Genomic DNA, 12,827 nt, shown 5'->3' with positions numbered 1-12,827 from the left:
CAAGCCAGGAGAAAATATTGCAACTTCTATCATAGACAAAGGATTAACATCCTCTTTGTATGTGTATTTGTATGTATGAGTAAATTAAAACGTGAGATTAAAATGACTATTTAGCCCAGTAGAAAAATGGGCAAAAGATCTGAACAGACAGAAAATGGGGTAGGGGTGGGGAATGACGCTGCAAATGATCCTTAAACACATGAAAAGTTGCTCAACTCATTCTTCATAAGAGAAGTGCACATATTCAAATCCTACTGGCTTCCTATTTCTCATTGCATTGGCAAAATTACAGAGGTTTGATAGCACACTCCATGGGTGATGCTGTGGATAAGTAGGTAATCTCATGCATTGCTCATGGGAGTGCGAAGCTGTGTACCCCTTACAGATGGGAATTTATCCTTTGACTGAACAGCCCCACTTTTTTGGACTTGATTCCAAAGGTAATATGGGAAAAACACAAAATGATCCATGCACAGTGCTATTCATTGCAACACCATTTGTAATAATGAAGGGCTGTGAATAATCAAATCTTGGGCTCTAGATTCCATCTGGCCAGCCTCAAACAGGTAGCTTTTCACACCAGCCCTGATATCCCAGCTCTGGCATTGGCAATATTTGGCTTGTGTACAGATGATTTTCAGCTGCATATCAGGGGTTAACAAGTGTTAGAGAACAAGTTGAGGGTAGGTAGAATTCAGTCCTTTGGCTTCTCAAAGTCCGTGCCTTCCGTCTTGGTGCCTTCTCCCTGCCTTTCCCTTCCTTGGTCTGTTCTTGCTCTAATTCTGTTTCTCTTGGGACTGGAGAATCTGCCAGGGATGCTCTGATTAAGGCAAGACCATGAGCTGTTAACCTTCTCTTAGCAGATACTTAATCCAATAACCAAATTACCTACTAGCAGTAGGATGTTTAAACATTTGTTTTGTTTTGGGTGATGAAGTTCTAGACACTGCAGGTGTTCTGTTATTTCCTGATTGTTCTAGATGGTGCTGCTCTAAGGTAGATGTACCAAATACCAAATAGCTTATTTCTTCCATTTCAAATGCATGTCACTCTCACCCTGCCTCCTATAGTAATGTTTGAAGTTGGGATGTATCTTAAAACTTAAAAGAACTGAATATAGTGTTCCACCTCTCTTGAAGAGCTATTACAAAGTTGACTGTGTTTCTTATGGTTGATGGCATCTTAAAACCCAGAAAATGGGTTCATAAGGGGCAGAAGATGTGGAATCAACATTTCTTAATGGCAAATAGCCATATATAATTTTTCTCCTCACTCCCCTTTTGTAGTGAATTTTTCTGTGTTATTTAAAAACCTTAGAAAAAGTCCTTTGCTGAGTGTGTGTGGGTTGGCACAGAGCAAGCAAATACTCAAAATTGAGAAAGAAAAATGATAAAGGGTGGAGGATCATCTTAATTTTTTAGTAACTATGCAGATATCTTTCTTGAACTCTTAGCATTTAGTACAGTGGATTACTACTTTTAAAAATACTCTCTTTTTGGATTTCTGTGACACCATGGTCCCTAGTTTTTATCCTCTTATCTTATTGGCTATTTCTTTTCGATGGCCTTTTCACATCTCCGCTTCTCCATCAGACCTTTGAAGCACCAATGTTCTGTCTTCTACTTTTCTCTCCCCCCCACCCCATTTTCTCTTCTTAGGTGAGTGCATCCATTTCTATGAATTCAGTTATTTTTTGGGTTTTTGAGTCTCCTCCAGCCTGGAAGACTCCTGAGATCAAATGACTGATCAGTATTTCTAGTTAAATGTTTAATCGGGATCTTGAATATAACATGGCCACAACAAAACTTTGGATTCTCTGTTCCCCGAATCATGTCTTTCTAAACCTTCCTCATCTCAGTAAATGGCACCACAGGCAACTGATACTCAGGCCAGAATCTTTGCCATATGCTTAGGGATCCTGTTTGATTCCTTCTTGCACAACACATACCTACTCTATCAGTTTTTTTTGATTCTACTTCTGAAACATGCCTCTCCTCACTTCTCTGATTCATGTCATTGCTCTGACCCCAGTCCAAGTTTCCATCACCTGTCACTTACTCTTAGACCATTGCATTGCATCAGCTTCCAACTGGTTTTCTTGCCTTTACTTTTTTTCTCCCACTTGTTTTTACTTTTACCCTATCTACAGACTTTTCTTCACAGTGATTGCAGAGTGGGATTACTGAGGTAGAAATTAGTTTATGTGTTTGAAATCCAATGGTGACTTCCCCTTACCCTTAGGATAAATGTAAAGCTCTTACATATTAAAAAGCAGAGGCATTACTTTGCTGACAAAGGTCCATCTAGTCATTTTTCCAGTAGTCATGTATGGATGTGAGAGTTGGACTAGAAAGAAAGTTGAGTGCTGAAGAATTTATGCTCTTGAACTGTGGTGTTGGAGAAGACTCTTGTGAGTTCCTTGGACTACAAGGAGATCAAACCAGTCTATTCTAAAGGAAATCAGTCCTGAATATTCATTGTCAGGACTGATGGTAAAGCTGAAACTCCAGCACTTTGGCCACCTGATATGAAGAACTGACTCATTGGAAAAGATCCTGATGCTAGGCAAGATTGAAGGCAGGAGGAGAGGAGAAGGGGATGATGGAGGACGAGATGGTTGGATGGCATCACCAACTCGATAGACATGAGTTTTAGCAACCTCTGGGAGATGGTGATGGACAGGGAAGCCTGGTGTGCTACAGTCTATGTGGTCACAAAGAGTCGTTGGTCCAACAGAGCGACTGAACTGAACTGAAAGCTCTTAACCTGCCACCATCATCTGATTCCTGCCTGCTTCTCAGACCTTTCTCTCCCTATGTCCAGTCATGCTGATCATCTCTGTTACTGGAACATGACAAGCTTGGGCCTTTTTCATGGCCTTTGCACTTGTGGTATTTTCCTCTTGGAGTGCTCTTTCTTCTGATCTTTGTTTGGCGGATTCCTTCCCATTGTGTCAGTCGCAACTCAGATTTAAACTTCTAAGGGAGACTGACTTTGACCAGCAACCTCACAGTTATTCTCTGTTCATTACCCTCTTTAATCATCTTAATATCATTGACCAGTGCCTGAAATTACCTTGCTTGTTTCTGTTCTTTTGTTTTGATCAGATTTCCTCTTTAAGATTGTAAACTCCTTGAGGTTGGAATCTCTTTTCACAGCCACATCCCCAGCACTTAGGACAGAGCCTGACACGTAGTGCAACCTCATTGCGTTTTGATTGTTGGTTGATTTATACTTCTGAATAGAACAATCTTTTTGACTTCTAAGTAGAATGATCTTTTTGACAATATTAAATAAGATATATTAGCTCAAAACTAAGTTCAAAAATAACTGGATAAGAAACTCATGTGTTCATTGGAGAAAGGACATTGTCTTTTTGGAGGTGGTTACCAAAGTTTGTATTCCTTGGTGGCTCATATGTAAAGAATATGTCTGCAATGCAGGAGATCTGGGTTCAATCCCTGGGTCGGGAAGAACCCCTGGAGAAGGGCATGGCAACCCACTCCGGTATTCTTGCCTGGAGAATTCCATGGACAGAGGAGCCTGGTGGGCTACAGTCCATGGGGTTGCAAAGAGTCGGACACAACTGAGCAACTAACACACACACCCCAAAAAAGTTAGATAACATTATGGGCATATTGGTATATTCACAGGATTCCTGTTGATCACGATTACTGGGTCACCAAGCACAGTATTCACTTTATTTTGAAAGGCAGTACATTTCAACATTGGCAAAATTCCAGACAGAGTAGAATAATGTGCCTTATTTATTAATGGAGTTCTCCTTGAGAAGGCTTTTGTTGAAGTATGGGGAAAGTGGTCTGACGACTTGAAGGTGACCAAAGGAAAGAATGTGCCAGGATATAGAGTTGGCATCTGCCACATATGGTTCTGTCTTTTGACTTTTCTTTGTTTGAAGTAAGTCCATAGTCTCTACATTCTTCATCATTAGCTAACAGACACCCATGACTTTTTCTTATGTGCATAATACATAGCTCATAGTATTGCTTTGTCTTTCAAGAGTCAACATTCATTCAGTAATTAGGTATTCAGTGAGTATCTATTATGTACAAGGCATCGTAATAAGTGCTGGGGATCTGGCTGTGAATAAGGTAAAATCTTGGTCCTAAATATTTGTCAAATAAATTGGTGAGCTTCTTGAAGCTTATTTCAGAGGATTGGTGTGGACTTCAGAGCTTTAGGAAATTGGCAGAAGGCATCTAACAAGCCATATGCATGTGGTCCCACACATTATCCCTTTAGCATCTTTTCTCTTGTTCCTGCTTGTGCCTTGTTTTGTTTTCCATGGTTATTTGAATGTCTGTTCTGTACCCATCACTGTGTTAGGCCCTGAACATTCAGATAACAGCAGAAAAAAATGTCGTCTTCAATATCTCTTTAATAGTAATGTATACAGACTGGGAAAATGTATTATTTTAATGCAGAATTGTAAAGTACAAGGATAGTCTCAACACAGTCTACTGTGGGAGTGCAGAGAGGAGGCATTGAACCAACATCAAGGGGAAACTGAAGGGCAAATAGGAGTTAGCCAAGTGGGTAGGCAGATTGAAAGGGGCCTGAGCTGTTTCTATGAAGAAAATCAAGTGTGCTCCTCAGATGCACCAGTGCAAACTTGAGGGATTTGCTTTGGTGTGGCTGGAAGGATAATGAATATAGGGAGAAATGAATATTGAAGTTAAGGAGGTAGAGATTTTTGAATACCAACTGGAATTCACTGGAAGATTGAAAAGGTAATCTGATTAGATTGCTACAAGAAGATTGTCTTTTAGGTCGCATCTCTGGGAATAATTTGGGAGGAACTAGAAAAGGTAGGTGAATACTCGTCCTCTCTGAGTTTGAGCAGGCAGCATAATCAGATTGATGTTTTACGGACAGCCCCTCTGGCTTCTGGGTGGGAAGATAGACTCTGGGGTGCTGGTGAGGCATACATATGAATGGAAGGAGTAAGACAAGTTAGAGGGAATCTTAGTATTCAGCTGATGTATAGTAATGAGGAGCTTTCCTTTTCAGATAGTTGTGTATCTTGCCTCTTTGTAAAAAGAAATTTACCATTTTTATAAAAGATGCCGAGGAAGAAGGTTTTGCTAAGTTTTACTGGAAGCTTGGACATGCTCACCCTCCCTTTCATGTTATGTTCTCACTGGAAGTTCCATTCTCAGGTAGAGAATGTACACACAGACATCAGTGTCCTTGGTTCTTCATTTCTTTTGACCTTTGCTTCTGTTCTTAGTGAAATACCAGTGAAGGTGCTGCAGTTTTCAATTTTGGTTTTCCTTTCATCATGGTAATCCTATTTTACTGTTTAAGTCCTTTTAGGCAGTAAGGTTGTTGGAATAGCATCAAGCACTTCAGGCATTTATAAATTCATTTCAGTAAACATGGGTTTAGGTGATTTGTTGCATTGCTAGTGAGTTTATTGTTGTATATAACAGTATCTAATCAAATTAGCGAGAGGAATAAAAGGCTCACTTTAATGTTAATCATTAACTTTTTCAAAGAGGACAAACCATATTTTTAGTAACATCTCAAGCTGAAGAATATTCAGTGTATAATACATGCGCTTGAATAATGTTAACACACAGTCCCCAGAGAGGCAATTAATCTCACATCCAGAGGGAAGATTAGGCCAGTTTCACTTTATCTTTTGAACGTTATTAAATACTTGCAGGTATTGACAATGTAGGAAGAAAATGCTTATCCTCTTTATATTTTAAATGAGAAGATAAGAGCACAGGTTATATATTTTTAATATTTATTTCTCACCAGTGTTTCCATATTGAAGCAGTTACATATTGTATTGTAATGGCCCATTGACTTGACTCATCCACTAGCTTTTCCCCCCACCCCCCGCAGTCCCAGTGCCATCTGAGTAAGCACTTGAATGTTTTTGGCTGATTAAATGTGATACTTACTTTCCTGTTTCATATTTCTGTTTTTAATAGAAAATGCATCAGATGCAGACTTATGGCTCCTGAACAGTTGTACTGTAAAAAATCCGGCTGAAGACCACTTTAGAAACTCAATTAAGTAAGTGAAAGCTGATTTTTTTTTTCCTTATCTTTTCTAAGTGTTGTAAGAATTTCAGGAAAATAGCTTTTAAAAGATTCCTAACATTACAAATACTACGATATTATCAATAAAAGTATGAGTTGGACTTTTATAATTATACTGTTTTGACTTTATCTGACAAAGAGCAAAACTTGAATGTAGACTTTTCTAATAGATGTTTGAGTATTTATAAAGGTGGCTAATAGGTGTTTTGAGTATCTGTTAAGTATTAATAGCATAGTTTTCTCAGGGAATCCAGTCTCTACTTTTTGAAACTACCCAAAGCAGTCCTTACCTCTTCTCTCTTCCCTGCCTGTTAGTGCTGTTCTAGGTGCTAATAATGCCTAGCCATCAAGGAAATTGCAGTTTACTGGGGGAGTGGGCATGTAATCCATGGTTATTGAATTGTTCTTCAACTTGCAGTGAAAGAAGTGGTCTTTTTTCACATCTCTGAATCTTATTCCACCTTCTTAGAACCTTCATTCTATAAATTTATATCCTCATTCACCTCTATTTTCAACCTCTCCAACCCCATTGGTGCCTTTTCATTGACCTTTAAACACACTCAGGTCTACTCAGCCCCATGCACCCCTTTTAGCTATGATCCTGTTTTTCTTCTTGCCTTTCCTGAGAAATTTGTTAAGATTTTTCATTTCCTGACTTCACTCTCAAATTCAATCCCCAGCACATTGGTTTTATTGTGAAATGTGTCATACATAAATGAGTTTATGAAACATGTACAGTTTAAGTAAGGGTAACAAACATAATACTTATACACCCCCCCACCCAGCATAAGCAATAAGGCGTTACCAAGACCTTAGGTAACTGCCCCGTGTCCCTCTTTCAGTCATATCCTCAAGATGTAATCTTTATCCTGACTTGTGTGAGTCATTCCCTTCCTTTTATTTATCATCTGCTAAATACATCTGTAAACAATGTGTTTAATTAGTTTTGCCCTGTTTTAAACTTTATTTATTGGACTTAAACTGTTTGTGTTCTGAGATTTGCTTCTTTTGTCTACCATTTTGCTTTTAGATTTATCCAAAAGATTTATAGATTTATCCATTTATTTGGTGGATGTAAAATAACTCTGGTCATTTGTAGTATCTTACTGAATGAATTTATCATAATTTATTCATTTTATTATTGAAAGAGTTTTGAATTTTCCCCATGTTTTGCTTTTATGAGCATTGGTGCTCTGAATATTTTGAACGTTTTCCAGTGCAGCTGTGCAAAAGTTATTTTAGGATATGTACCTAGGAGTTGAATTATTGGGTCACAGGTGTGTGCATATTCAAACTTTTAGGTGATGCTGAACTTTTTCCTTGACGGATGTACCAAACCTCATTCCCACCAGTTATGGATGTGTGTGGTTGTTTTCCATTCTTGCCAATACTCGATATGGTCAGGGTTGTAAATTTCTGCCCATCTGGTGGTGGAGATAGTGTCTCAATGTGGTCTAAATTTGCATTTCTGTGATTACTAGTGCTGTTGGGCATCTTTTTGTATGTTTGCCATTTGAATTTTTTTTTGTGAAATGCTTTTAAAGTATTTTTTCTGATACATGTCTTTTTATTTGTGAGAATACATTCAATGCATTCTGTGTACTAACCCTTACATATTACATTTGTTGCAGCTATCAGCTGTGGCTTTCACTTTCTTTAATGGTATCTCAGGCTGAAGAGAAATACTGGCTTACAATTTTCAATCTTTGCCTTTGGATCTGTGCTCGTAGTCTTAAAATGTCTTTCCTTACTCCAAAGTTAAGATAATCTGTGTATTTTCTTCTAAAAATTTTGTGGTTTTTAATTCTCATATTCATGCTTATAATTCATCTGGAATTGATTTTTTTTTCTCTTGGTGTGGTACCAGGAAGGAGGTCTCATTTTATTTATTTTTTGCATAAAGACAAACTTTTCCAGTATCATTTATTATTTTTTTTAAAAAAACCTACCCCTTCTCCTTTTATTTATTTATTATCTGCTTTGTCATAGGCTCAGTGTCCATAGATGCTTGAGTCTGTCCCTCGGCACAGTGTTCAGTTTCATGGATCTATTTGTTTTGGTGCTTATTCATGATCATAATTAGTATAGATTTATATTAGGCCTAAACATTTGATAGTGCTAGTGCCTTTTTGTTCTTCAATTTGGAAGAAGACATCTTTTACTTTTGAAAATGCTGTATTTGAAGTTACAGCTAAATATTATAATAAAGTAATGGATAATATTTAATCTTTATCAAGTGTCTTCTGTATGACAGGCAATGTTCAAGATGCTTTACATCAATTGGATATTATCTCATTTAATTCTTGCAGTCTTCCAGTGGATTCTAGTTTTCACTTTTATTTCTGTTTCACAGAGGAAGCAGCATCTGTTTTGCAGATGAAGTTCTCTAAAGCCCTTGAGGTCATAAATGGTGGAGGTGGGATGTTAACATAGGCAGTCTCACTACAGTTTGTGCATTGTTAAATTGAATGCTATGCTTTCCAGGTAAAGATGTCAGGTAAGCAGTTGTAGATTTGGGGCAGATATCAGACAACACTTGAGATACAGATTTTGTATTTCCATGGAAGTGACCTTTGAATGTGATGGTGTTGTCAACTCAGTAACTATGGAAGGAGCAGAGACTTGCTACCTGAATGATGGTGGGAGGCTTAGGAGAGAGGTGGTGATGTGGGAAGGAACTGGGGAGTTAGGGCTGTGGTTAGCACCAGAAGGAGGGAGAGTTAAAACAAGAGCAGAGCATGAAATTTACTAGGTGCTGCTTATTTTCAAAGAATGCTTTTTGTTTTGTGAGAAGTCTGTCATGTTCCACTGTATCTACTTTTTTCCCCGCGGAAAAGGCGTAAGATACAAAGATATTTTAGTGCTGCTGGTAGCCTCTAAACTCAGAACCCAGAGAGCTTAGTTTCTGTGATTATCAATGTTATAATGTAATTAATGAATACACTTCTAGACTGTCTATACAAGTTTGCTTAAAAACTCAAATATAACTGTGTCAGTGGGTTTTCTTATATAAACTGCTGTGAAAGTGGTTCAAGATAATGATACAGTGTTTGATTAAGTGAGGAAATCACTTAAGATGTGTTTGTCATTTTAATACTACAAAGCTAGTGGTAGCGAGTGCAGGTTCCTTTAATGCACTGTTCTGCTTGATTGAGAGAAAATTTAAAAACAGTATTATAGGTGATTAAGTATTTTTTTTAATGGTTTTGAAGGCTTTTGATAATCACAACTAGCTCTTGTTAACGTAACACCTAAGCTAATGTTGGATTTGTTTCCAGAATAAATATAATCCTGTAGAAGGCACAATAACAATTAACATTGAGAAAACATCCAATTCAAGTGACATTTATATATGTAAAGACTTTCAGTGAAAGATTACCTACTCTTGTCAAGCATTTCGCTTTATTTAAATGTTTTCCCCTCCTTCATCACTGTCTCCTAACAAAACAAAACAAAAATGAATAGTTCATAAACTTTATTATATCTTCAGTCATGTGACATGTTTGTCTTCTCTGTACCTCTAGCTCCATTCTTTCCCTTCAGCCTGCTGACTAGATGCATTTTTTTCTTCTCATGATAGTGAGGCAACATTTAAATAAATGCAAGGAGAACCCTATTGGGGCTTCCCTGGTGGCTCAGACAGTAAAGAATCCACCTGCAGTGTGGGAGACCTGAGTTTTATCCCTGAGTAGGGAAGATCTAGCTAATCTGATCACACGGACCACAGCCTTGTCTATCTCAATGAAACTAAGCCATGCCGTGTGGGGCCACCCAAGACGGATGGGTCATGGTGGAGAGGTCTGACAGAATGTGGTCCACTGGAGAAGGACATGGCAAACCACTTCAGTATTCTTGCCTTGAGAACCCCATGAACAGTATGAAAAGGCAAAAAGATAGGACATTGAAAGATGAACTCCCCAGGTCAGTAGGTGCCCAATATGCTACTGGAGATCAGTGGAGAAATAACTCCAGAAAGAATGATGGGATGGAGCCAAAGCAAAAACAATAGCCAGCTGTGGATATGATGGATGATAGAAGCAAAGTCCGATGCTGTAAAGAGCAATATTGCATAGGAAGCTGGAATGTTAGGTCCATGAATCAAGGCAAATTGGAAGTGGTCAAACAAGAAATGGCAAGAGTGAATGTCGACATTCTAGGAATCAGTGAACTAAGATGGACTGGAATGTGTGAATTTAACTCAGATGACCATTATATCTACTACTGTGGGCAGGAATCCCTTAGAAGAAATGGAGTAGCCATCATGGTCAACAAAAGAGTCCGAAATGCAGTACTTGGATGCAATCTCAAAAACGACAGAGTGATCTGTTTGTTTCCAAGGCAAACCATTCAATATCACAGTAATCCAAGTCTATGCCCCGACCAGTAACGCCAAAGAAGCTGAAGTTGAAGACCTACAAGACCTTTTAGAACTAACACCCAAAAAAGATGTCCTTTTCATTATAGGGGACGGGAATGCAAAAATAGGAAGTCAGGAAACACCTGGCGTAACAGGCAAATTTGGCCCTGGAGTACAGAATGAAGCAGGGCAAAGGCTAATCGAGTTTTGCCAAGAGAATGCACTGGTCATAGCAAACACCCTCTTCCAACAACACAAGAGAAGACTCTACACGTGGACATCACCAGATGGTCAACACCGAAATCAGATTGATTATATTCTTTGCAGCCAAAGATGGAGAAGCTCTATACAGTCAGCAAAAACAAGACCAGGAGCAGACTGTGGCTCAGATCATGAACTGCTTATTGCCAAATTCAGACTTAAATTGAAGAAAGTAGGGAACACCACTAGACTATTCAGGTATGACCTAGATCAAATCCCTTATGATTATACAGTAGAAGTGACAAATAGATTTAAGGGACTAGATCTGATAGACAGAGTGCCTGATGAACTATGGACAGAGGTCCGTGACATTGTACAGAAGACAGGGATCAAGACCATCCCCATGGAAAAGAAATGCAAAAAAGCAAAATGGCTGTCTGAGGAGGCCTTACAGATAGCTGGGAAGGGAAGAGAAGCGAAAAGCAAAGGAGAAAAGGAAAGATATTCCCATCTGAATGCAGAGTTCCAAAGAATAGCAAGGAGAGATAAGAAAGCCTTCCTCAGCGATCAGTGCAAAGAAATAGAGGAAAACAACAGGTTGTGAAAGACTAGAGATCTCTTCAAGAAAATTAGAGATACCAAGGGAACATTTCATGCAAAGATGGGCTCAATAAAGGACAGAAATGGTATGGACCTAACAGAAGCAGAAGATATTAAGAAGAGGTGGCAAGAATACACAGAAAACTGTACAAAAAAGATCTTCATGACCCAGATAATCACGATGGTGTGCTCACTCACCTAGAGCCAGACATCCTGGAATGTGAAGTCAAGTGGGCCTTAGGAAGCATCACTACAAACAAAGCTAGTGGAGGTGATGGAATTCCAGTTGAGCGATTTCAAATCCTGAAAGATGATGCTGTGAAAGTGCTGCACTCGATATGCCAGCAAATCTGGAAAACTCAGCAGTGGCCACAGGACTGGAAAAGGTCAGTTTTCATCCCAATCCAAAAGAAAGGCAATGCCAAAGAATGCTCAAACTACCACACAATTGCATTCATCTCACACATTAGTAAAATAATGCTCAAAATTCTCCAATGAATTCTCCAGTGAACCGTGAACTTCCAGATGTTCAAGCTGGTTTTAGAAAAGGCAGAGGAACCAGAGATCAAATTGCCAATATCTGCTGGATCATCGAAAAAGCAAGAGAGTTCCAGAAAAACATCTATTTCTGCTTTATTGACTATGCCAAAGCCTTTGACTGTGTGGATCACAATAAACTGTGGAAAATTCTGAAAGAGATGGGAATACCAGACCATCTGACCTGTCTCTTGAGAAACCTGTATGCAGGTCAGGAAGCAACAGTTAGAACTGGACATGGAACAACAGACTGGTTCCAAATAGGAAAAGGAGTACGTCAAGGCTGTATATTGTCACCCTGCTTATTTAACTTATATGCAGAGTACATCATGAGAAACGCTGGGCTGGAAGAAACACAAGCTGGAATTAAGATTGCTGGGAGAAATATCAATAACCTCAGATATGCAGGTGACACCACCCTTATGGCAGAAAGTGAAGAAGAACTAAAGAGCCTCTTGATGAAAGTGAAAGAGGAGAGTGAAAAAGTTGGCTTAATGCTCAACGTTCAGAAAACTAAGATCATGGCATCTGGTCCCCTCACTTCATGGGAAATAGATGGGGAAACAGTGTCAGACTTTATTTTTTTTGGGCTCCAAAATCACTGCTGATGGTGATTGCAGCCATGAAATTAAAAGACGTTTACTACTTGGAAGGAAGGTTATGACCAACCTAGATAGCATATTTAAAAGCAAAGACATTACTTTGCCCACAAAGGTCCGTCTAGTCAAGCCTATGGTTTTTCCAGTGGTCATGTATAGATGTGAGAGTTGGACGGTGAAGAAAGCTGAGTGCCGCAGAATGAATGCTTTTGAACTGTGGTGTTGGAGAAGACTCTTGAGAGTCCCTTGGAATGCAAGGAGATCCAATCCATCCTAAAGGAGATCAGTCCTGGGTGTTCATTGGAAGGACTGATGTTGAAGCTGAAACTCCAGTGCTTTGGCCATCTCATGCGAAGAGTTGACTTGTTGGAAAAGACCCTAATGCTGGGAAGGATTGGGGTCAGGAGAGGAAGGGGACGACAGAGGATGAGATGGTTGGATGTCATCACTGACTCGATG

General features: G+C 39.0%; 1 protein-coding gene across 44 annotated transcripts in view; it reads left to right on the top strand.

Moving 5' to 3' along the window:
* Positions 1–12,827, top strand: part of CDKAL1 (CDKAL1 threonylcarbamoyladenosine tRNA methylthiotransferase) — a 918,695-nt gene that overhangs the window by 117,212 nt on the left and 788,656 nt on the right. For all 44 annotated transcript variants that reach the window (XR_014061588.1, XR_014061589.1, XR_014061593.1 and 41 more), the window contains one exon: positions 5,964–6,048. Coding sequence is in view for 33 of the 44 variants with exons in the window: in XM_081518030.1 (XP_081374156.1) it covers positions 5,964–6,048 (85 nt within the window). In the remaining 11 variants the exon portion in view is untranslated. The remainder of the gene's footprint in view (positions 1–5,963; positions 6,049–12,827) is intronic.

The sequence above is a fragment of the Giraffa tippelskirchi genome, chromosome 8 (genome assembly GCF_054371585.1).
Source record: "Giraffa tippelskirchi isolate mGirTip1 chromosome 8, T2T-mGirTip1v1.2.pri, whole genome shotgun sequence".
NCBI lineage: Eukaryota > Metazoa > Chordata > Mammalia > Artiodactyla > Giraffidae > Giraffa > Giraffa tippelskirchi.
Note: the sequence above shows the minus strand (reverse complement) of the source record. Positions and strands in the feature narration are given on the sequence as shown.